The following is a 23,931-nucleotide window of genomic DNA, read 5'->3' on the forward strand; positions in this document are numbered from 1 at the left end:
ATAACCACTTTATTGCTTGTGCTTAACTAAGAATACACACAAACAAGTGGGCACTTGGACTAATCATCATATAGAATATTGCTTCTCCAAGTGGAGGTCCTCCTAACATCACTCATAAATATCATATAATCATTGACTACAGCTCCACTGGGAAAAGAATTATCACAAATAGTTGGAAATTTGTTTGACTAGAATCCAGAGCTAATCCCAGTCATCATCATCTCAAGAACATGGTGTTTAGTTTCAAAGATTCCAAAGATGTGTTAATTTTTTAACTATCAAAACACAAATAATTTAGATAATAAGCACATAATAAAAAGTATAACAAAATTTTATTCTTCGCTCAAAATTTTAATTATGGAAAAATTAATTTCATACCTTTATCTTATCCTCTATAATACCTAATATTTTTTAATAGCACTATAGAATCTTTAATAATGTTTTTTCTGTTCTGTAAATACACAATGTTTTAACATGCTCTATTTGAGTGAAATATTATAATTCCAACTTCACAATGCTATAGATGGCATGGTTCTACCAACAAGGAAAATCTAATGTACTATCACCCACTTTTCTTGTAAAGGTCACTAAAAGGGTGATTCTTATGTTTTTGAATTTTTCTCAGCTTCTTTACAGCTTAGATCAAGATGCTCCACCACCTCCTAGTAGTGATCGAGAATGGTTGAGACAATCCTGTGCCACTTCTCAAGCCTCGTCTGCTATCATAATTTTCTTGTGCATCGTGGTGAGGTAGATTTTATTCCAATTTGTCAAGCTTGGACATATTTTGTCCTCACCTTATGGCAGTAACTCATCCCTATTGCCTTTTTTTCATCCTTTCTCCCTCATTGCGTTTCATATGTTTTCTTCTTCACCTGCTAAGTACCACACGCATGTTACCTGACACCATCTAACAAAAAAGTTGCGTAAAGCAGTGTCCAAGCTGTCCGATCCCTTGTTACCGATGTTGACACAGTAGGATCGGAGCGGAGAGACAGTGGGAAATCATGTGGAAACACTTGTTTTCTCTTTTCATTGTGGAACATATGTTTTTTTAGGGAAGGCAATGTGGTGCAATTTGTTCCTGATACTCTATTTTCTTTTATCTATAACAAGTCTAACTCCTCTGTTTATGTAAATTGAAACCATTACCTTATTGTCAAATGCCCAACTTGCATTTGTATTTTCCACACTATTAGACTTTCATACGCAGATCATAACCACCATTCTGGGTGATTCAACAATAGCCACACTGACAAGTAGATCTAGAACAATAGCTTGATCTCATTCAAGAGATACACAAGGCCGTCTGGAGCTAGTCCCCTTGCCACTGACTGTAAAAACATCTATCTTTATATATGATATACATTATGATTTTAATTACAGATTATTCACTTTATTTATGTTGATTCTACATCTTGATGAAGCTACTAAATTTCAAGATTATTAAGAAAGAAATTAAAAATTAGTTAAAAGTGTAACACTATCAAAAGGATCTCTAGTATAAAATATATATATGAACACTATATCAAACTATAAAACTGTAACAACGATGCATTTTATTCAATAATCTTAGCCATATAGGATTTAATAATTAGCATCAAACTTAGTATGTCTATGGTTGTTAAAATGTGCGTAGGGAAACTACTTTTATAGCCGAAAACGATCATATATGTTTTTTTATACTAGAGATCTTTTTGATAGTGTTACACTTTTAAAGCGCAATTGGCATGTCAAAAACCCTAAACCCTAAACCTGTTCTACGCGGGCAGTGAGACAAAATTTTGCTGATTTCTCTATAGTTTCTTCAAGGGCCTTGAAAGACCAGATTAACAAGAAAACCTCGCTTTTGACAAAGCTAGTCATTGTTTGCAGCTTCACCATGATTCTCGAGATCAAAAAGTTATTATTTTAGATTTAAAATAATCGCCTTGTTCATGCATTTAGCTGTTATATGTTGGTTTTCTTTCCTTTGTTGCCGGTGGTGTTCTTCCTGCTTTTCCGTTGCTATTGATAATTCCCGGTGATCCTAATGAAATGGCTGGAGATTTTCTCGCTCTGCTTGGCAACGATGCTGGTTTTGAAGTCTTGATGGTGCTCGCCGACTGGAAGGGCCTGGCAGCAGCAGTGCCATGGAAAAACAGGAGGGGCACAGTCAAGACCACAACCACATAATCTATCCTTGATATCTCCGTTTCCAGGGCAGGAGAAGCCTAGAAAAAAACTTTCGAGTGACTGCTAGAAAACTAGGAGCGTTGAGTTTATTGATCATATCAAAGCATGAGGTTTTTAGAGTGTTTCTAACAAGAAGAAGGAAGTTTCAGTTCACTTTCAATGCCTTCCTTCCACTGCTTAAGCGGCGGCCTCAAATCCTCCAGCGACGAAATCCCTTCGAGCAGCGGCAGTAGCTTGATCAAATTCTTCTCGCGCTCTTCCTCCTCCATGCTCCACTCCGAAAAGGGCACAACCGCCAAGCCATTCTCCTCATTGCCCGCAAACGCGAGTGGATTGTCGTCTATGGCCACCACTCTTCTCAAATCCTTTCCCAAAATCTCCAGCGGCTTGGTGCCCCGGACGCAAGAATCATTGTAGAGGCGGCGCGCGACATTCACTTTGAGAATGTGGTCGATGATCCGATCCGCGCGCTCTCGGTTGCCGGATGTGAACACGACGATCTCGTAGAGTTTGCTTACTCTGGCCAGGAATTCATCCAGCCCCGGCCGCTTGGTCGCCCTTCCACATACCAGCGTGTTGTCGATGTCCAGCACAAGCGTCGGCTTGGAGCTCTCCATACCGCTACCCTAAAAATTTAAACCCTAGATTCTAGGGCATATCCGTTTTTCTTCTTCCTCTTGAGAACTTTGGCAATGGCAATGGCAAAGGCGCAGGTTTTGGGAGCTGGAAAGTACGGAACCGTGTACGCCGCAGGAGAATCGATGGCGCTCAAGGTCGGAAAGGCGGGCGCGGGCTTGGATTACGAGTATTCCACTCTCGAAAAGATTTCGCTAGCTTGGAGCGCCAAACAAGATCGGGGAGTCTCGGTACCGCGGCCGCTGGGTTTTTTCGTGTCGGCAGAGAATTTCGCGACGGCGGAGGGCGGGCAGGCTTTGATCCAGGGAGAAATCGTCGCCGACAAGGATGAGCCGTGTTTTCTCATGGACCGCGTATTTCCGTTGCCTGTGCTTCTTTGGGACGCTGGCGCTGAGGGTTTGACGACTGGGCCGCCCAAGATTTGCAAGCTCTACCTCTGCGGACGCGAATTTCCGATAATGGATCCAAGCCCGCGCTCTAAGTACGGGTTCGTGGACTGGGACACGGCGGAGAGAATGGGCATGGACACGGCCGAGCTTGCGCGCAGCATGGGCGAATTCCTGGGCTTTCTTCACTTTGAAATGCTGGTGGATGGCAGGGATGTCGAATTCTACTTGGGCTCCGATGCCGCGACGACGAAATCCACGATCGCATCGCTCTTCTGCCTCGACTTCGGAGTGGTGAAATCCTTCGATGCCGGGAAGAGTGTGGATGTGGAGGTAGCCGCTACTGTCCTTGCCGGGGACGACCTTCCCCCAAACACCATCACGTATACGCCCAAGCCTGGGAGCCGGGGTTGGGAGTCCTTCCGCGAGGGTTATCTCCGTGCTGCGACAGACCAGGAGCTAGCGCGCAAGGTTCTTGAACGGGTTCTCGAGCGTTCCAAATGATTTTTAGGGTTCTAACGGACACTTAGAGGTGAGATGAGCCACTTGACACAGAAAAATTCATAGTTTCGAAACTTCGACTGGCAATGTAGAAATTGTGTATAGCTCGCTAGAAGAAATCTCCACTAATATCCGGAATGAAAAATTCATAGCTTTGGAACTTCGCGCTTTCCCGACGATTCCTGTTAACTTGCCACTGCTGGCGACGGCCCGTTTGCGTGATTTGGAGCGTTATTGTTGTTGGAGCTGCTGTTGTTGCTGTAGTAGCCTCTACCGCGACGATTTCCTCCACTTCCATAGTAGCTATTGCGTTGGTAGTAGCCACTCTGATCGTAGTACTGGCCACCACCGTTCCCTGCGTTACCACCGCCTCGGTTACCATTTGCCGGTGCGTAGTTACCGCCGCCGCGATAGCCTCTACCGCCACCACGGCCACGTCCACGAGGATAGTTAGCACCACCGCCACCGCCAACGTTACCGCCGCCGCCGCCACGGTTTCCTCTAAACTTCTGCTGGAATCCTTGTTGCGGTTGATGTTGGCGAGGAGTGGTTTCATCGGGTTGTCGTTGGTCCTCGGCTGGCTGGGCTTCCTCGTGAGGCAAGCTCTTGATTGGATTCACGTCCAGCTAGAAAAACCATAAATCTCAGCCTCTAAAACATGAAAGATGAAGCTAAACCTGAAAGGCCTCGGAATTGGCCCCGGAGCTGTCGGAGACGTTTTCGGTGGGAGCGTCGCCATTTACGTAGTGTTCCTGAGGGACCTGAAAGTTATGCGAACTATAAGCTTCCAAGGTTGAAAACTTTACCCCAAGCTCGGGTCCAAACTGTCCCACTGCGATCTCTGATGTTACAGTCTGCAGCTCAGGCGTCATGGTGAAGTACTCGGTCGCCAATATCCTGTTTAGTCTGTCTCGCAGCTCAGTGTCTATGAGAAAAACAAGAACAAAGTTAAGGAAAAACACGAAGGAAAAAACACGAGAGCCAGTGGATACATGTCACGTTGAGGATGTTGGCGTCGATGATCGCGTCCGAGTTGAGCAGCCAGTGTCTCGCATGAGCGATACAGGCCTGGAGAGCGTCCCGGTGCGATAGCGTCGTGTTTGGCGGTCGAGAAGTCATGAGCGATCCAAACGCAGCCAGGGCGTCCAAGTCGGCGTCGGTGAGATGCGAAGTGGAATCGTCGGTGACGAGATCGTAGGACAGGCACGAAACTCTCTCGTGGTACTTGACAGTCCGCATGAACGAGTGAGCCTCCCCCTGGGACTGGACGTCGAAGAGCAGCGCAAAGTAGAGGAGCTGGATGAGCTCCAGCATGAGATGCTCGTCCAGTCCAGCAACGCTGCCACTGTCAACCGGAACTTCGATCTTCTCGTTCTCCTCGGTAGCAGCAGCGGGAGTAGCAGCAGCAGCAGCGGCAAAGGCAGGATCACCACCACCACCACCAACATTGTCAGCCTCGCCACTACCAGCATTCTCCAGGGTCTCATTGCTGGCCTCCTCCGACTCGGTTCTGGCCTCCTCCAAGTTCTCGCTGGAAGCCACTCCAGAAACTTGCTCCTCCTTGGTAGCAATCCATTCCTTCTCCTTCTCGGCAATCTCCTCCCTCACCGCGACGAGCAAAGGTTGCCGGAGGCGATCATACTCCTCCATCAGCGTCAGCACCTGGACCTTGCTCTTGAGAACATCCTCCTGCTCCTTGTTGATAGCCTTGCCTTTCTCCTTGGCCTCCTCGAGCTGGACGATTCGATTGTACTTCTTCTTGAGCGCTCGCAGCCGCTTGTTCATCATCGTCAACACCGGCCCATCCTTTCCACAGCTCGAATCCTCCACACCACTTACATCTAGAGCTGCCATCTCTCTCTCTCCCTCCCCCTTTTACTTTTCCTTCTACAAACTAAGAAAAGACCTCGTTAGAATGGAAGAACACCTCACAGCTCACAGCTCCATCTCCTCTCTCGAGATTTCGCTCGCTCGCTCGCTCGCCCGCCCTAAATCGAAGACCAGACCTTCCAAACAGTAGCGAAAGCGAGGAGAATCCGCGCGCCCAGCTCGCGCCGAGAGCCGCGCCCTTGCAATGCCGCCGCTCTCGCACAGAGGATGAGGAACGCGACGGAACCCTAAAAATTTGTGACGCCCAATTTTTTGGAGGAAGGGATATACCCGAATCAGCCTAATTCGCTTAGCTCGTATGGTTATCAAAGAATATTCATCGCATCGTATTTACACAGGCAAGCCACAGGGGAAAAAATTCAAGCAAGAAATAAAAATCACGAACCTCTGTGATGTAAAACTTGAGCTTGAGCTGGGCTTGCTTCTCCCGCCAGATTTTTTTTACTCAGTTTTTTTCTCTCGGTTTTTCTTTGTTTTTCTTCTTTTTTTTGCCAGTTTTTTTTCTCCAATACATATTTTTTTCATCTTTTTTCTTTCCTATCGATTATCCTTTTTTCCCTAGTACCTGCTTTCGAGCAGCAATGGAGAGATAAATAGATCAATAGTAAGGCCTGTATCGCATGGGCCTCCGGAATCGAGGAACTTTTCTGGAGATCACAGAAGCAAGGGCGTGAGTGATAGATCGAGCAAAGGTTTGCAACTACGTACCCAAAGCCGTAAGGATATGGATAGGATGGGTAAGGCATGTAAGGCCTTCTCGGGAAGTAAGGCATATAAGGAGCTCCAAAGCCGCCACGGCCGCGGTGCTGCTTGAGTCCAGGAACATTAGTCCGCTTAGCAGCAACCTGTGAGCAATCCGAGTGAGTAAAAGGAGATACCAAAACACCGACGGAAATCCTTACCTTGATAGGCCGACCGTGAAGCTCTGATTCGTTTAGTATGAGAGCGTTCTGGACAGCTTCGACTTCCAGGAACTCGACATAGGCAAATCTGTAAGCAGAGAAACGATCATCAGCATTAGAACCGGCACAGGGAAACGTTTTTGCGAAGATTTACCCCTTGGGCTGTCCGAACTTGTCAGTTAAAATAGTAACCCGGTTAACAGTGCCACAGGATTGAAAGTGCTGTTGGACTTCCTCTGGTGTGCACGAATAATCCACCTAAGAACATACCACTCACTAAGTTCCAAGGCAACGAGAAGAGAAGAAAAGAAAACTTACGTTTCCAACATACACCGAGCGAGCATCGGCTTCTTCCTTGCTCGCTTGTTGGGCAGCAGCAGCCGGATCTACAAGCACACAAACACAAGAACACGAAATAAGCGACACAAAATCTACGAAGTTACACCAAGTGTGACCGAAAAATCTCACCTTGCCCAGCGCCCATTTCTTTCTCGACCTTGGCTTGCATATCACGCAATGCAGCGGCCTCGTCCTCCATTTCCTTGAGGCGTTTCTTCATCTCTTCCAGCTCCTGGAACAATCGCAATGAGCAATCGATTCATCCATACCCTAGGAAGGCGCTGAGCTTACCGTGGAGGTGGGATCGTCGCCGCCAGCATCGTCGCCTTGGTCGCCCTCGAGATCGCCCTCCACTTCCTCTGGAATCTCGCCGCCATAGACCTCGTGCTCGTCCTCCACTCCATGTGTCGCCTCCATTGCCCTAGCCCTTTAGCTCACTGTCTGCTTCTAGGGTTATATAAGCTACTTTACTTTCATTTGCTCTTGCATCGCAGCCGTTCATTCCCCGACACATCTACAACCGTTGGATGCTTTTGGAAGAGCCCTAAATTGCTATGGATATTGGCGCTCGTGGGAACGAGCTCATCGCTGGCGCTGCGAATCGAGGTAGGGATTACGGCCGGCGCGACCAGCGATCGCAAGCTGGAATTCGAGGCCGGAGGACGGGAATTGCTGCTAGAAAGATGAGATTGCGGCTTCTGATGGAACAGATGCACGATTCTCCTCCGAGGAAGGACGGATTTTCATCTTCCAGCACCGGCATTGGATTGGGATCTCTCGATTTGCTGCGCGGTTGCTTTCTTCGCCAGTTGGCAGCTCTAGCCACATCTATATTTCTGGTTTTCACAACGATCCCGAGCTTTCGAAGAGGGCCAAGAAGATTTCCAGAGCTCGTTCATCCGCATTTGGCTTCCATTAGAACACAGGTGCCGCGAGAAAAAAATCTGGAAGATTCTCATCGCTCACACAGGCATGCGGAGGATAGATTCTCGAGGAAGATCGAATTTCGAAACTCCAAGAACAAACTTTTCGGCGCAAGCCTGGTGGACATGACAATCCAAAGAGCTCCCGAGGATGGATCCGTGCTACAAGTCCCAAATCCTCGAAGCTGGAATTGCTGGGTATCGGATCAAGCTCACGTCCTCAGTCGCTCCACCGTCGAGCATCTCAACTCGGTTATCGATGCGTTGAAGTTCGACACTGGTGCTGAAGTTACGGTAGTGACGATCAAGAGCACCAACTTACCAGCCGAAGAGTTTACTTCCTGTCTTTATAAAAGATGGAAGATCGAAGATGAGTCTCAGGGAAGGGGTCTATTGTTCTTGCTGGTTACTTCGGAGGGGAGGCTAGAAGTAGAACTTGGCTGGAACATATCGAAACTTCTCAAAGGGGATGTTACAGTCGCGGGGAGTGTATGGGATCCAGAGAAAACTGGATGGCTGAGATCAGTTGTGAGGAACAAAGTTTTGTCGGAACTCAAGCGAGGGAAGTATGACAAGGGCGTAGTTTTTGCGGTGGAGGAAGTGGCAGAGAAAGTCTGGGAAAGTGCTGGATTTGGAGCTTCAAGCTTAGCAAGTGGAAAATGGTGGAAAGTTGTGGATCTAGCCTGCTTGAGTGTGATCCCTGTCCTCGCGTTGTTTGTGAGGCTCACAAGCATTGCTGGTGCTCCAAAAAATCAACAGGATTGCCATCCGAGAACAACTAGCCGATTCTTCAGGTTCGTCAATCTTTCGCGGTACTGTTCTTCTTTTGCTCGACACTTGATTTCCTCCTAAATAGGAACTTGGAGATTTAAACTCGTCGGCAATGAGGTGATGAGTTATTCATTCGAAGTAAGCAAACTTTACGCATTGACAACTTTGAGTCCAAGCTCACAGGCATTCCTGACAGTATGAACAACTAGCCGAATTTCCAGGTTCGTCAATCTTTCACGGTACTGTACTTCGTTTGCTCGACTGTCGATTTCCTCCTAAACAGGAACTTGGAGATCTAAAAGTGTCGACAATGAGGATCAGGTGGAATAAGCAAACTCTACTCGAAATTCTTTCGAGAAGCGCACTGACAACTGAGTCTAAGCTCACAGGCAGCAAGCTTTATCGCAATTCTTTCGAAGGAACTTTCAGAAGTTATAGGAACAGAGCTGACAAATTCGCCGTCCCGGGTCAATCGTTCCATCGATTGAGTAAATTCGTCAACAAAGAAACGATAGATACTCATGCTTTGAGCTCGCCACATCTGACTTCTACATTGAAACGATGGACTTTCGCTCGGAGACGTCGGATGAGATGCGCGGACGGTCCAGATTCGCACCATCTGGAGCACCAAAAAACAATGCGCGAAAGTCGTAAGCTCGCCATCTAACTCCTTTATTGTTGACGCTGATGTTTGGTGGTGTAGCTTGCAGGCAAGGAACTGTATTAAATCCGCAAGGCGTCGAATCGAAAGCAATCCGATCTACAGGACTCTCCTCCTCGTATTAAAATTTTGGGACGCCGAGACTTTTGGTGTTGCGTGTTGCGAGTTGCGGTATGTTTTTCCTATCTCGCGAATCGTTCTCATGGACTTGCTTGCAGGCAGGCAACAAACATTCAAAGGTTCGCGCATTGACTATAGGCGGAAAGGAGAAAAAAACACACACACAGTCTTATTAGAAGATTTATTCAAGAAGCACTCGAGAACAGCGAGGAAGAGCTGTCCATTTCTCTTTCGGTGAGGCGCCAACGATTTGTGGAAGCTCTTACACACAGGCAAGTTGTTTGATAGATTTTTTTCTCTTCTTCTCTTTCTTTATCCATCTGTTTTGTTCTTCACACGTTGCTCGTGGTTTACCGGCTGTTCTTGAGTGATTTCCCTGCTTTCTATTCTCACAAGGTCTGTTTTGTTGCTCGATTCAGGCACCCAATGCGCCGCCGTGGGCGACTGTCGCATCAAAATCGCTTCTTGGCATCGTTTTCTCGGACCCTTTAAGCAGATCTCCTCAGTGCTGCGCTTTGCGAACGCTAGGAGATCTCTCCTCTCTCAATCAAGATGATGCAAGCAGCGTCTCCTCCTCGCCCATCTCCGGCTCCTCTCCCAGCAGCAGATTCAAAGTACTCTGGAATCGTCCCAAGGCTCTACAATTCCTTCGGAGGAAACGATCGATCCTACTACGTGAAGCTGCGAAACGACGATGAAGATGTGGGCTTCCTCGGCAAGAAGAAATCCAAGAAGAAGAGGCCAGCGATTCGAATGGGCAGCAGGAGGAAGACCAGGTTTGCCGCTATGCCCAGGAAGATGAGATTTCGAATTCGTCTGGCGAGGCCCAAGATTCGTCTGGGATTTCTATCCTCTTTGCTCTCGCCCATCAAGCTCTTGAGGCGGCTCCGCGATGCCTATGTCAACATGATGCTGTCGCTGGCTTCAAAGGGGGATTTTAGCGGCGCTGTCATGGGCAACACGATGTATATCCCGAGTGGGCAGCCATATAGGGTTCCAATTGGGGGAGTCGACTCCAGGAAGGAAGATGAGATCCTGGCATACATCGATTATCTCCGGCGGAGCGGGAAGCTATTGCCGGATCCGGTGCTTGATAGATAGACTCTGTTTCTAGGGTTCTTGAAGAAGTTGTTTTACCTGCAAATGTAAATAAGACATTTAGTATCTTTAGAATATTCAAGTAAATTCTGGAATAATGTTAATCCAACGGTCAAGATTTCCCACTGCTATCGTTGGTTTAATGCTAAGTTCTTTATAAGTAATTTGCAAGATAAAACATACAGAAGCTTATCACCACAGCTCTTGAAAATATCAAAGAACATCCAATCTGCAGCCTCTTCCTCAATGTAGCTGACAAAGCAGTCTCTTCTTTTTTCCCAAAGTAAATCAGAAATCTGCTCGTTGCCCAACCCCGGGACAAAATCTGTGACAAAGTTTACTACATGACTGTAAAAACCAAGGAGATTGCACAGCTTATATGAAAGTACAAGACAGGGTTGCGATTGTAAGACTTGCACCATGCGCACCTTAAAGGGTCGATAAATGCCTTGGTCTAGAACAAATAGCAAATGGACTTATATGAAGATTGGGAGAAAGAAATCTTCATTACCTCCTAGCTCAGTACTTGAACAGAACAAGATGTTCGTTCAAAAATCTGGAGGCTGTCTTGAGAAGCTTGCTAACCTCTGGATGATCATTGTTATTTATGGCATTCAGATTGGACCCATTTGAAAAGAAAACCAAGAGATCACTATTACCAGATCTGATACCAAACATTAAAAGGACCTGCATAGACACTCAAATGCTTGCATTGAGAGATACGAATGCTATCTCAGGCTGGTTGTTGAAGCGCAAACTCCTATCGGCGGCATGTATCCTCAAAACCTGGAGTGTTGTCAAGTCTACACAAAGGTGGTGTGGACCAAAAGACCTCTCCTGATCTTCAGCTAGCAACCACACTTGAGGTGCACCTGGCTCACATCGTGGTTACTTGGATTGCTCCACATTTTGTAAGTTTGAGGCACTACCGATACCTGGGCGGTCATCACTATTCCCAAAGCTCTCACCTCTAGCATGAAGCATCCTTGGAATCCCTTTGCCTCTTGGACGCTGCTAGAAACTATGCTCGTTTTTGAGTCTACAACTTGCTTTGGCAGCAGCACATTGGTCAGGTTCCTAAAGCTCACCCAAGCAATACCAGCATGTTTGAGCCTGTTGCACACTGAGTTAAGCCCGAATGCACCCTCTTGATAAACTGTCATAAACCATGAACAAGAAAAATTTGTCATGACACCAAATTCGGACAAACAAAAATAGTTTATTACCTGGTAGTGTCTTTGGACTAAAAGTTTATAATTCACATGCATCTTCTGGACACATTACAATGCTTTTGAAGAAGTTTTGATTGAGTTCGTCCTCCCTCTGAGCATACACTTGAGTGAAAGAGAAGCACAAGTAAGAAAGTAATCTTTTCTTGTAGTTTAGTACTTACCTCCTCTAAGGATAGTTGGTAGTTATGAAGAAATGAGGCAATGATCTCTTAGTGCTGTTTCGTGTAGTCAAGATCCAATCTAAGTTTCTTAGCGGTGGCAACAATATCTCCTGCACCACTTCAAAACTACTTGGAGAGTTTGAAATTCTAGAAGCCAGATTTTCTCATTATAAATGGATTGCACACATAAGAAAAATATAGCTTACCTCTTGCATGATTCTGTAAGTTCTGCAATTTCAATAATTAGGCCTAGTGAGTATGTGAAGCATGGGTTGAGGCCTATGCACAAGAACTAGAATTTAGTTCTAGTGCCTAGGCCTCAACTAGAATTGACACTGCAGTTAAGCAGCCTTGTGTGGAGAAGAGGGCAGCAATAAGCATGAGAATTGCATGACAATCTAGCTAGTGAGGAGGTGATAGTGCTGCTACTACTGGTGGATGTGCTAGTGCAAGAAGGGGCTAGAGGCCTAGATTCCAAGTTGACAACAAGCCATGTGATAGATAAGCTTAGTTGTGGTATAAATGCTCTCAGGTTATGAGCTGAAGGGAGCTGGCAAAGAGTTTGGCTTCTGATTTTAATAAAAGGAATATTACTATATTTAGCTAATCCTGTTTTTCTTTTCAGATAATCCTTCTTAGATTATAAACTGAGCTGGAAAAATAAGGATATACCCAAAAAATAAAAGAAACAACAAGAAATAAAAAAAAATTAACATAAAAAATATAAATTGCTTTAAAATAGGTACAAGCACTAGTATATTGGATAGACCATAAAGTTGTTTTTATTAGCATAGAAAACACATTTAAAACAAATAAAATCAAGTATTATTGCATAGTACAATATATTATTTTGAAATTTCACTTTAGTTTCTGCATTTTTACTTCTTTGCTGTTTTATTCATATACTATTTACATAGCCCTAAAAAGCATGATGAGGGATTTAAATAAGTTACTTATATGATTACTTTTTGTTATGTGGTGGATAACATTCTTTATACCCCACCAATTAATTTATTTAACATAGAAATTATATTCATCACTACAAAAAAAAGTTACTTATAATTTCAAGAAAAATACATATCATTCATTTGGGTTCTTATCAGCTTTTTATATATTATCATTCACTTTCAATTGCTTGTGCTCAATTTATGATTCACACTAAATTTTTATTCACTCTTTTTTGTCTATATAATTTGTAAGGATCTTGATTTCCTTCAAAAGTTACTACACTTAATCAAATACTCATATTATTTATTGTTATTCACATTTTCCCTCATAAATTTTGATTTATAGCTTTTACTACTTACTCAATTTTAATGTTAACACTAGAAGGAAATATATAATAAATACAAAATTTAATACATGATAAAAATAAATTGTTATGTATTGCATTTTTGCAACACTTGGTTTTCATGTGTAATTTAGTATTACATACAGTTTATTATGATTGATGCAGCCAAACTCAAATAATTATGTATTAGCAAAATTTTACTACAATTTAATTTGTTTTATTTGCTAGAGAAAATGTTTTATTTATATAATTTCTCATAATATACACTTGCAACTTAAGAACCATGAAATATTAAAAACCTTCTAGCATTCAAGTGGAGTATTATTCTTATTAATGTGGTTATTACTTTTTATGAATAAAATAGTACTTGATAAATTTTTTAAATGCTTTTTATGCTGGTCTTTACACTCTCATCACTAGCAATGTCAATTACTCTTGGATCAATGAATCCACAACTAAAAAATAAAAGGAAAGGAAAAAAAGTAATAAAAGGTTTTACACTTGATATATAATGTCCTTAACAAAAGTTTTTATAATGCTTATTAAGTTAGAATTATCCTACTTATTCTACTTGCTCAAACGGTCAATAATGCTAAGCTTTTTATAAACCACTGTTTAATTTCTAGTAAATTGCAAGAGAAAAACTCTCATGGGATAGCATATAAGCTTATCACCACAGCTCTTCAAACCATCAAAGAACATCCAATCGGCAGCCTCTTTCATGTCCCTCAAAGTAGCTGACAAAGCAGCCTCTTTCCCAAGGAAATCAGAAATCTGTTTGTTGCTCAACCCTGGGACAAAAATTGTGACAAGGCTTACCATACGACTGTAAAAGCCATGGAGATTGCACAACTTACACAAAAGTACAAGACTGGGTTGCGATTGTAATACCTTAAAGGGTCGACAAATGCCTTGGTCTGGAACCAATAGCAAATGGGACACCAACTCATATGAAGATTAGACAGAACTGGGCAGTGGGTCTGGGCATACCACCTGGACCTCCACATGATGAAGCACCTAAAGAGCACATTGTGTTTTGTATTTTCCACCTGAGGCAAGTGGCAACCAAGATAAGAAAAACTTACACATCTTATACAATAGATAACAGCCTAAACATATAATAGATGTATTATCCTATGTTACAAAATCTCTGAATAAAACATTTATCAATATTAATATTACAAGTAAATTACAAAGCTTAAATTTTTTAATTAAAATGATTTTTATTCTTAAATAATCAAGCTGTTTTTAAAATATTAATAATATAAATTAAACAAAGTAATAAATCTTCAAAGCCATTGTTGTCTACAATGGTGAACTATGAACTATCTATGCAAGAAACTTTTATCGATCAAGAAATAAATAGATAATTATTCTAGTTAATAAAATTTAGCTTAATATTTTCTTTTTCTCTCTTTACACTTTATCAAAAAAAGAAACACACTTTCACTATAAATGCTATGAAGGTATAGTTTTACCTTCACATAATTCTAGTGTTCAAGCTTAAATATCATAATGATGAAAATTGTAATATATTAATGATATTATATATTAAAAACAATTTCTAGAGGCTTAGAGAAAACCCTTATGACTTACTAATGATGGTGGATTGAACTTTAGAATGGTGCTTAAGTACATCATATGAGATAATGTATCACAAGTGTAAGTCTATAATTTTTAAACTTGCTGTTTAATCATTTTAAATTTGAATGGAGTTTATTTTAAAATATAATATTAATATTAATAAATTATAAGATATAATAATTTATTTAACATTAATAATAATATATAAAACTTATTTATAATTATTTTAACGTTTCTGATAATTGTTTTAGACAATATTTTTAATAAATCATGTACATAAAAAATGATTTGCAGGATTTAAAGCCCACCAAACTTCATTAGGTGCTTTTAATGTATATGAGACTAAATTACAATCATTTTGTAAAATTAAATATGTAAAGATAAAACATTTTTTGCAGAACTTCTTTATAGACCATATAACGTCTAATTGTTTTGAATAAATTACTAAATTACCATCTTTTTGAAGTATTAATCTACAAAACCCATCAATCTTAAATGTTAATGTTTCCCATATTTTATTTGGTCCAGAATAAAGGACCATATTACAATTATAGTGAAGATACAAGATATGCTTTTTATTTGGTGATATTAGATATTCTTCAACATGAAGTACTTGATAAATTGGAAATCCACTATCAAGTATACTGAATGATATTTGACAATTTCCACTCAAAGGATTCGTTTTAATAGATTTCTTTCTGAATGATGATGTTGGTTTTCTATTCCAAACTATTACAGCATATTGTATTTCATATTGATATCTTGTAATTTGTACTGCATCTGCACCTTCTACAACCATCCTTCCATGGTATTCTTCAATCATACGATGTATTTGACGCTTTAAATTCATTCCTTTCACTTTATCATTTGAAGGTGAATTTGACTCACAGTTAGCTGTTGATTCACCGAATCGCCTTATTGCTACACAAACAACCCCTCTAGAAACAGTTACCAATTTAAAATCTGTATAATCTGATGGATATGATTCATTATTATATAATTTTCCTGCAAGCTCATAAAAACCCTGATTCATTATGTTATTTATATCTTGTTCGTTTAAGCTATGATCTTCATCATTATTTCCCCATACAATTGTTTCTTGAAAACCGGATTTTATTAGTATGAAAATACAAAAAATAAAGAACATTATTTTGAGAGAGTAAGAAAAGGTACTTACCCTTAATCTTTCATGTCTAGATTCATTTCCTTTATAATTATTTTTATTTATATTCATATATAAATTGGTTTATAAGATTTTGGCATCAAGCATACATTTTTGTCCTCTTTGTGGCATGTATTTAAAACAATTAGTAATACATTATCACGCAATACTTATATTATTTATTGTAACAAGAAAACTGTAACAAATGGCTGCTAGCAACAAAGCTTCTGAAATTTCTTGTGAATCGTGGATGGTGGCTTATCCAGCCAAGCTACTAAAAGCTTGTAGGTTTTGATTGAGTATATTATGTCTCAATGGGATTGGAGTATGATGCTATAGCCAGTATAGATTGCAAAGATCAAATTTAACTTCACTATGGGCTCATGCATAAAATGTGGGGAGAACACACACAAGGCCCACACCAAAAATCCCCTAGCAATAGGGGAGGAGGGAGTATATACCCCCTCTCCCAGAATATCCCCATGCCTTTAGAATATTATAGGGAATCTCACTTAAAATCTATGTTAATTGAGGATAGGAAAGATAAGAAGTTATAAAGTTCTAAGATCAAGGGAAAAACATATAGGAAAAACTTGATCCAAAAATTAGGAGAAACAAAGAAAAGAAAAAAAGGCAAAGAAAGCAAAGATGCAACCAAATGATAATAAAGACTAATTTGAGTTATTGCCTCAAAAGGTTTTGAGAAAAAGTAGTTTCAGCTTAGTGTTGATCATTCATAGCTAGCCTATATACTCTTCAATTGTGTTTAGAGCTATTGATTAAATGTGTTAAAGGCTTATTAATGTATGTTTAGATTTGAGTAGTTATTTTGTCCATACTTATCTATGATCCTTTATATTGTTATCTGGAGTGTTACCTTTTCCTTGGACAAATATATAATTTGATGATATGAGTGTAGTGTCTAGGTTTTATAAAGAAGAGTTAAAAAGTGATTGTTGGTTGCTTTGCAACTAGTTATTATTTGTTGAATTCATTGAGGATTGTAATTATATTACTTAGCTCTATGGTGATTTAGCGGTGAAATGCCTTTACTAGATGGTATTGTAAAGTATCGTGTCATTGGTCTTGCATGGTTTCTCCAAGTGAATATTTTGATTCTATCTCTATTGATATTATTTATTTGCATTTAGTTTGTAGTGTTGGATAATATTAAGTTTTGTGTAAGCCATAAATTTTCCAATTTGAAGCTTACCTCATCTATCCAACCACCACCACTTTAGCCTTAGTTAAGATCCCTTGCTAAAGTTCCCATTTATTGTACCAGCTCTGACTTAGTCCTATTTGGTTTTAGGTATTCATTGCTTGAGCTATAGAGTGTTATCCATCCATCCACGAATTCCTAAATTTTCTCCTAATTCCTTTCCCTAAGTTAGACTGGACTTAAGTTTGGCTACACTCCCTGTAGGCACAAGCAACCAAGCACACCAAGCCTCCAAATTTTTAACATCCCTTAGTATAACAAAATTTGATTATGAAACCTTTTAAATCCCAAACCTTGGGTACATCACTTGCTTCAGGACTCTAGGGGGAAAACACTATGGCCTAACGGCCCAGTATAGGTACCCTTACTTCCCCACTTTCATCCCAAAAGGAAGGCCCAAGCCCTTGGGAAAGCACAAGGATTAATGAACCATATAATACTCAAGTGGGGCATCACTCCACATGAGTCAGGAACATTATATTTGGTTTCCCTATTGGGAGTGGGAGTTGCTCTTGAGCACTTTCTTGGGTGGCCTCTCTAGCACTACTTGACTTCATACTCACTCCCACCCAAGACTCTTAACCCTTAGTCTCAACCTTAAGTTAATTTGGAAGCATCATTGAAGAGTCCCTTCAAGATTGGTTCCTAAATCTCACTATCCTTAATATATTTTTGGAACCCCTTGCAGCCCTCCCCCCCCTTAGAGACACATGCTTTATGCTTTCACTTTATGATTTATATTAGTATTCAAACTTGGTCTCGATCTCGGACTTAACCTCAGACTTGGTCTTGAAGTTAATATTGGATTTGATCTCGAACCCGATCTCAGACTTAGACTCAGTCTCGGACTCAGTCTCAAACCCAATCTCAGATCTTAAACTCAGTCTCAAACTCGTTCTTGGAGTCGGTCTTGGACTCAATCTAGTACTCGGTCTCAAACTTGGTTTTGGACTTGGTCTCAAACTCAATCCCAAAATCGGTCTCATCTGATGAAGTCTTTATCATTTTGGTTATGGTTTCAGGATCCTTTAGCCTATGACACCTTAGGGAGTTAGTTCCTTACAACTCCACCACCCATAGAAGAAATTTGATACCCACATCGAACATCTTTTTTTAATCCTAGACCATGTCTCTGAGGGCATCCCCCACTTAGCAATGTGCCTAAGTTAGCTTCCCCAATTAAGAGCCCATAACAATAGGATATAGATGTCCCTATACCCCTTACCTCACTAAGCCCTAATTTGGGGTTGAGACTTGATTGCTTTACTAGAGGGTTGGGACTTGAACCCAACCTTCATAGAATATGTCTGCGGAATCAACATCCCTCCGAGGAGTTGGGCATAGCCCATTAAGCTTGGTTGACTTGTTAATTAGTTTATTTTTGGCGTGCCTTTGAGTCTTAACATATGACATTACTCAATTTCATAAATGGATACTTTAATTGAACTTTACATAAGTACATAGAGTTTTACCTTGCAAAAATTCCTACACTAGATCTCGCTAGGTTCTCCTTTAATTCCTATGTTGCTTTGCAAAGTGGAAATCCTTTCCATTTCACACAGAACTCCCTCACTTCTCATCTTTGTCATTTGCTCTTGCACATATTAAGGATAACTTTGACTTTGTATTCCTCTTCCTTTTAAATAACCTTAGGTAAAGGTCTTACTTGGTCCTTGCAAAACAGATCCTTAAAATACGGTTTGAATAAGTTCATATGGAACACAAGGTGCATCTTCCCTATTTTCTAAGGAAGTGTAAGCTCTTGAGTTTGGACTTCCCGGGAGGTCACCTAGCCCAATACTATTCAAACCCAAGGACGCTTAACCCCAAATATCCCAAGACCCTTAACCGATTGGAAAAGGGGGTGCACTCTTGTTCATGGGCCCTTTGGTTGCTTACAGGAAGTTAAATGTGGTAAGCCACTGTAGCGCACATTATTTTTTTCCCCTTAAGCCAACTGGAAAAGGGGCAATTGCTTGATGAGAGAGCCCTTAGTGGCTATTTTATCCCTATTTATCCCCCAAGGTTCTAAGGATCCACGATGATAATATATCCAAATCTCATCCCATAATCACATACGCTACACTTACCCCCCCTTTAGAAATGTCAATGTCTTCATTGACTATTGACTAACAACCCCTAATCCTTTAGAAATGTCAATGTCTTCATTGACTATTGACTAACAACCCCTAATGAGCCAAAAGGAACCAGCATCTCCATTTCCGCATTTAATCTATTAATCTTTCCATTGTGTAGATCAATTATTCCATGTGAGGCAACTAGTCATCCACCCGTACCACAGTCCCATGGTGGATACCTTCGTTTGTGGATACTCCACACAAGAGGAAAGACATACGCATGGATGCCTAATACGTATGATTTCAGATTTAGGGGCAGGAATATACCTTGCTCAAGGGTATATTATATTTTTAAGTAACCACTAATCAATGGGAATTGAACTTGTGCCATTTGCTCTGATACCAACTGTAGCACACCTTATCTCTCTCCCCTTAAGCTAACTGGAAAAGGGGCAATTGCTTGATGAGAGAGCTTTTAGTGGCTATTTTATTCCCATTTATCCCCCAAGGTTCAAAGGATCCACAGTGACAGTATATCCAAATCTCATCCCATGATCACATGCGTTACAGCCATTTTGCCAATTTGAGCCTCAATTTTATAAGGCTTTGTGAATTTGCTTAAGGAACTTAAGATCAGTTCATTTTTAGGAATCCATGCATTTTATCTTTGTGTCAACTTCTAATTGATCCCACTTGGCAACGTTAGGTTCTTGGTGTTCAGCCACACCTTCCCAGCTTGGAAGTTTATATCCCAACGCTAGTCTATATATTTGGTTTGCCTTTGTTGAGCCTATTCCAAAGAATCCCTCACTAGATCCCAAATGTTGAGTCTTTCTGCCATGAATGCCTTTATTACGGGTAACTCTCCATGATACTTGACCACTCTAAGTTCCATAGGACTGTGAGACACAAAATCCCTAGGCCCCAAAGTGGAGCCAGAAGGGTGCCACGTGGTAGTGGCCGAAGCGAAAGCCAAACAAGTGTAACACATTTGGGCCAAAAGCTTCGACTTGAAAGGTCGAGAGCGGGAGTGGAACTCCTAACGAAGTGCTCGAGGAATGAGCACAAAGCGAGCAATAAGCAAGGCTTCAAAAAGGGACCCAAAAGGACCAACACATGACACGTGGAAGTGTCCGAGATGGACCCGAGATGGAGTCCGAGATGGAGTCTGAGATGGACCCGAGGTGGAGTCCGAGATGGACCCGAGATGGAGTCTGAGATGGAGTCCGAGGTGGAGTCTGAGATGGAGTCCGAGGTGGAGTCCAAGATGGGCCCGAGGTGGAGTCCGAGATGGACTCGAGATGGAGTTCGAGATGGAGTCCAAGGTGGAGTCCGAGATGGACCCGAGATGGAGTCCGAGATGGAGTCCGAGATGGACCCGAGGTGGAGTCCGAGATGGACCCGAGATGGAGTCCGAGATGGACCCGAGATGGAGTCCGAGATGGAGTCCGAGATGGACCCGAAATGGAGTCCGAAGTCGAGACCGAGACCGGGACCGAGACCGGGACCAAGACCGAGATCGAGATCGGGACCAAGACCGAGACCAAGGCCGAGGCCGAGAGCAAGCCCGAGCCCGAGTCCGAGTTTGAGTCCGAATCCGAGTCCGAGTCCGAGTCCGAGTCCGAGTCTGAGTCCGAGTCCGAGTTCGAGTCCGAGTCTGAGAGGGTGAAAGCCCAAAGCGTTCGTCTCCCAGACCCTGGGGGATTTGGTGAGCTCCAAAAGTATAGTAGGGGGAGGACTGCAGTGGAGCCAGTTTGGCCAGGAAAGGCCAGTTTGGCCCAGGAAGGCCAAACCCAGTGTTGGGTGATGAGCTGCCCACTGGGAAGTCCAAGACTAGAGTGAACACGGACCGACAAGCGGGGTAGCTTGGTGAAGTGTTCAAGAGCCGGCTCTAGTTCCCTCGGGAGATCGACTGGCCGATGCTCCCAGTCCAAGTGTGGGTGGCACTACCTACTTGGATACTTGTCGTGGCTCAACGGAACCTCGCTCTAAGCCCATGGCTAGAGCACCTAAAGGCGAAAGGCGGGGAGAGTACCTAGGTGGCTCGTGTAAGGCCATGGTGTTCCGAAATGTTGTCCCAAAGGCCCAGACTGTGGAAAGGAAGAGGGGTAGCCCTCTGGTGTGGTGACCAAGGACACAGTCACACAGTGAGGAAGTCCTAGAGGATAGTGGGACTTAGTGGTCAGGCTGGTGGGCCTTGATCCAGTGGCAGTGTTGGCGAACACAGCCAAGGACAGAAAGGGACTTGGTGGGGACCGGAACAGAGATATTGGGGAAGGCTATTCCCCAGGTCTGTAGGCATCCTAAGGATGTTAAGGAGTGGATCTGGGATGATCACTCATGGATGGATGACCCAGTCTTTGAGAGATGGGATTGGAATGTAGGTGGTGTTGGACCACCAGTGTGACCAAGGTAGATGGGCATGGCCTTAGTGCAACGGGCCGATACGTCGGTGGTACCTTAGGCTGTCGATCACGGGATCGGACATGTGGAGCACTTGGACCAAGTGCTAAGGTTGAGTGGCATGGATGCCATTCTCGGAGCTAGGAAGCCCCAAGTCCTGAGTTGGACTTATGGAGGTTGTGAATGAGACTCCTCCAAGTGGTCGGAGGTGTGGTTAAGTGACTAAAGTAGAATGGAAAAATTAATCGCTTACAAGGACCTTCAATAGCTCACTCATTGATGACTTCCCATAAACTCACCCTAATACTCAAATGTGGTGAGTTGTTATAGCACATTTTTGTAAATCCCAAATGACTTACCCAATTAGTTTGGTCTCCAGAAACATAGCATCGTAAATAATTCTCTGGCTGCCTATTCACCCTTTCTGTTTATCCATTTGTCAAGAAGTGTCATTGCTTTCAAACTCAACTCAATACCCAATATATATTTATGGGTGATAGGTTATGCTAAATTTCAACTTGGTGCAATATTGTTTTAGGAGGGTTTTCCAGAACATACTGGTGAAGATCTTATCTCGATCTAAGATAATTTCTTCTAGCCTTCCCCACACTCGAACCACTTGTTTGAAGAACAACTTTGCCACACCTTCCCCATCCATTTTTATTGTGATAGGTGTTAAATGTGTCATCTTTGAAAACCGATCCACCACTACTAATATCACATCACACCCCTCACTTGGGGGGTGTTCTGTGATGAAGTCCATTGTAAGACATTTCCATGAATGATTTGGAATTGGGTGGCTTTGTAATAAACCCCTACTAACTTTAATCACAGTTTTGACCTGTTGACATATTGGACATGTTTTTACATAGTTTTGAATGTTTTTAGCCACGTTTGGCCAGTGATACTTTCTTTTGAGTAAGCCCATCATTTTGGGCACTTCACCATGTCCCACAAGAGGTCTATCATGACACTCTTTGAAAACTACCTTCCTTAGTTCCCCTTGTGGAATATACAGCTTTATCTATTTATAATAGATGAGTTCATTGCATTTCACATAACCTATTTCCTTTTCCGTTGGTAGCTCACCTCTTTGGTGAGCATCCCACACTTCTTGGTTCTTTAGCAACACTTTTTGTGTTAGACCATCATTCTCATACACTATTCACACATCATCCTAAAAGGTTGCTGTCATGTTGATATCTCGCAATTGAACTTGGCCAAAACATTGGCCCACTGACCCTATTTTCCTCATAGGTCGGGCTATAACAAAAAGTGTTTCATTGCCATGTTATCCATGTAAACTTTGAAATGCCTCCCAACGTAGTGTTGCCACTCCTTGAGCACCTTGACCACCGCAAACAGTTTCTTCTCGTGAGCAGGCCACTTTCACTAAGCTTTGTCCAACTTCTTCGAGAAAAATGCCACTAGATAGTTGTTTTGCTTCAAAACTGTGTCTAATACAAAGTCTAAAATGTCTATTTCTACCTCAAAATCTTTACCAAAGTCTGGTAACACCAATATGGGAGCCATCCTTAACTTCCCTTTAAGGTGAACAAATGTTGCCTCGCATTCCACTGTCCATACCATCTTCCTTTTTCTTATTTAGTCCATTAAAGGTAGGGCTACTCTTGAATAATGTTTGATAAATTTTTAATAGTAATTGTATATCCCCAAAAACGCCCTTAACTCGTGTATATTCAATAGTCGTTTCCATTCCTGGATCGCTTAGACCTTTTGAGGGTCCAATTTGAGCCCATCCTTACCCACCACATGCCTGAGAAACTTTACCTTTTATTGAGCAAAGTCATATTTATTCACTTTAGTATATAGCTTGTGTTTCCTTAGTTTCTCAAACACATTTGTCAAATGTTCGACATGCTCCTATAGTGTCTTATTATAGATCAAGATGTGGTCAATGTAGATGACTACGAAATGATCTAGATAGGGTACAAAGATGCACTAAGAATATTATTGGCATATTGCACAGCCTAAAGGGCATCATTAAAAACTTAAAACTTCTATACCTTGTCTGACAAGTTTTTTTTTAACATCTTCCTATGTTACTCTAATTTGGTAGTATCCAAACTTTAGATCAATTCTCAAGAAGTATTTTGCCTTTCCTAACCTATTGAATAAGGCCTCAATCTTTGATAAAGGATATTTGTTCTTCTTTGTATATTTATTGAGCAACTGATAATCTATATATATGCATATAAAGCCATCTTTCTTTTCCACAAATAACATTAGTGCCTCATACAGCATTTTGCTTAACCTAACATGCACTTTATCCATCAACTCATCAAGTTGACACTTGAGCTCCTCGAGTTCTTTTTCAAAAAATTTAATTTTTTATTTCCAGTAATAATTTTGTGGTGTGAAACTTCATGAATTTT

The 23,931-nt window shown here is 42.0% G+C and overlaps 4 protein-coding genes across 5 annotated transcripts; 1 reads left to right on the plus strand and 3 right to left on the minus strand.

Annotated features, from left to right (window-relative positions):
* Window positions 1-2,300: 2,300 nt before the first annotated feature.
* Window positions 2,301-2,792, minus strand: LOC9661866 (CTD small phosphatase-like protein 2). Its single transcript, XM_002988930.1, has one exon. It carries the CDS (start codon window positions 2,790-2,792, stop codon window positions 2,301-2,303), a length of 492 nt encoding a protein of 163 aa, XP_002988976.1.
* Window positions 2,793-3,743: 951 nt separating this feature from the next.
* LOC9662283 lies at window positions 3,744-5,827 on the minus strand. 2 transcript variants are annotated; one of them, XM_024662730.1, is made up of 4 exons: window positions 4,691-5,827; window positions 4,505-4,623; window positions 4,376-4,450; window positions 3,744-4,324 (listed from the first exon to the last, which is right to left on the minus strand). In XM_024662730.1, exons 1-4 carry the CDS (start codon window positions 5,550-5,552, stop codon window positions 3,884-3,886), a joined length of 1,497 nt encoding a protein of 498 aa, XP_024518498.1. In that variant the 5' UTR covers window positions 5,553-5,827; the 3' UTR covers window positions 3,744-3,883. The 2 variants fall into 2 exon arrangements, with proteins under 2 accessions (XP_024518498.1, XP_024518497.1); XM_024662729.1 differs by having other exon boundaries at window positions 4,376-4,459.
* Window positions 5,828-5,887: 60 nt separating this feature from the next.
* On the minus strand, window positions 5,888-7,262 carry LOC9662284 (polyadenylate-binding protein 2). The gene is made up of 7 exons (XM_002988932.2): window positions 7,121-7,262; window positions 6,959-7,061; window positions 6,809-6,876; window positions 6,645-6,748; window positions 6,491-6,578; window positions 6,297-6,433; window positions 5,888-6,235 (listed from the first exon to the last, which is right to left on the minus strand). Exons 1-7 carry the CDS (start codon window positions 7,244-7,246, stop codon window positions 6,187-6,189), a joined length of 675 nt encoding a protein of 224 aa, XP_002988978.2. The 5' UTR covers window positions 7,247-7,262; the 3' UTR covers window positions 5,888-6,186.
* A 121-nt stretch (window positions 7,263-7,383) lies between these two features.
* LOC9662285 lies at window positions 7,384-9,061 on the plus strand. Its single transcript, XM_024662715.1, has 3 exons — window positions 7,384-8,546; window positions 8,609-8,744; window positions 8,807-9,061. Exons 1-2 carry the CDS (start codon window positions 7,384-7,386, stop codon window positions 8,622-8,624), a joined length of 1,179 nt encoding a protein of 392 aa, XP_024518483.1. The 3' UTR covers window positions 8,625-8,744; window positions 8,807-9,061.
* Window positions 9,062-23,931: the final 14,870 nt, after the last annotated feature.

Source organism: Selaginella moellendorffii, unplaced genomic scaffold, assembly GCF_000143415.4.
Source record: "Selaginella moellendorffii unplaced genomic scaffold, v1.0 SELMOscaffold_92, whole genome shotgun sequence".
Classification (NCBI taxonomy): Eukaryota; Viridiplantae; Streptophyta; class Lycopodiopsida; order Selaginellales; family Selaginellaceae; genus Selaginella; species Selaginella moellendorffii.

What these genes read in the sequence shown, in the direction of transcription:
- LOC9662285 (XM_024662715.1), top strand. Translation starts at nt 7,384, where the DNA reads ATGGATATTGGCGCTCGTGGGAACGAGCTCATCGCTGGCGCTGCGAAT.
- LOC9661866 (XM_002988930.1), bottom strand. Translation starts at nt 2,792, where the DNA reads ATGGAGAGCTCCAAGCCGACGCTTGTGCTGGACATCGACAACACGCTG.
- LOC9662283 (XM_024662729.1), bottom strand. Translation starts at nt 5,552, where the DNA reads ATGGCAGCTCTAGATGTAAGTGGTGTGGAGGATTCGAGCTGTGGAAAG. An exon ending in CAACATCCTCAACGTGACAT is followed by an intron (nt 4,624 to 4,690) that starts GTATCCACTGGC and finishes TTTTTCTCATAG; the next exon opens with ACACTGAGCTGCGAGACAGA. An exon ending in CCAATTCCGAGGCCTTTCAG is followed by an intron (nt 4,325 to 4,375) that starts GTTTAGCTTCAT and finishes TGGTTTTTCTAG; the next exon opens with CTGGACGTGAATCCAATCAA.
- LOC9662284 (XM_002988932.2), bottom strand. Translation starts at nt 7,246, where the DNA reads ATGGAGGCGACACATGGAGTGGAGGACGAGCACGAGGTCTATGGCGGC. An exon ending in AGAAATGGGCGCTGGGCAAG is followed by an intron (nt 6,877 to 6,958) that starts GTGAGATTTTTC and finishes GTGTGCTTGTAG; the next exon opens with ATCCGGCTGCTGCTGCCCAA. An exon ending in CCATATCCTTACGGCTTTGG is followed by an intron (nt 6,236 to 6,296) that starts GTACGTAGTTGC and finishes TGTGATCTCCAG; the next exon opens with AAAAGTTCCTCGATTCCGGA.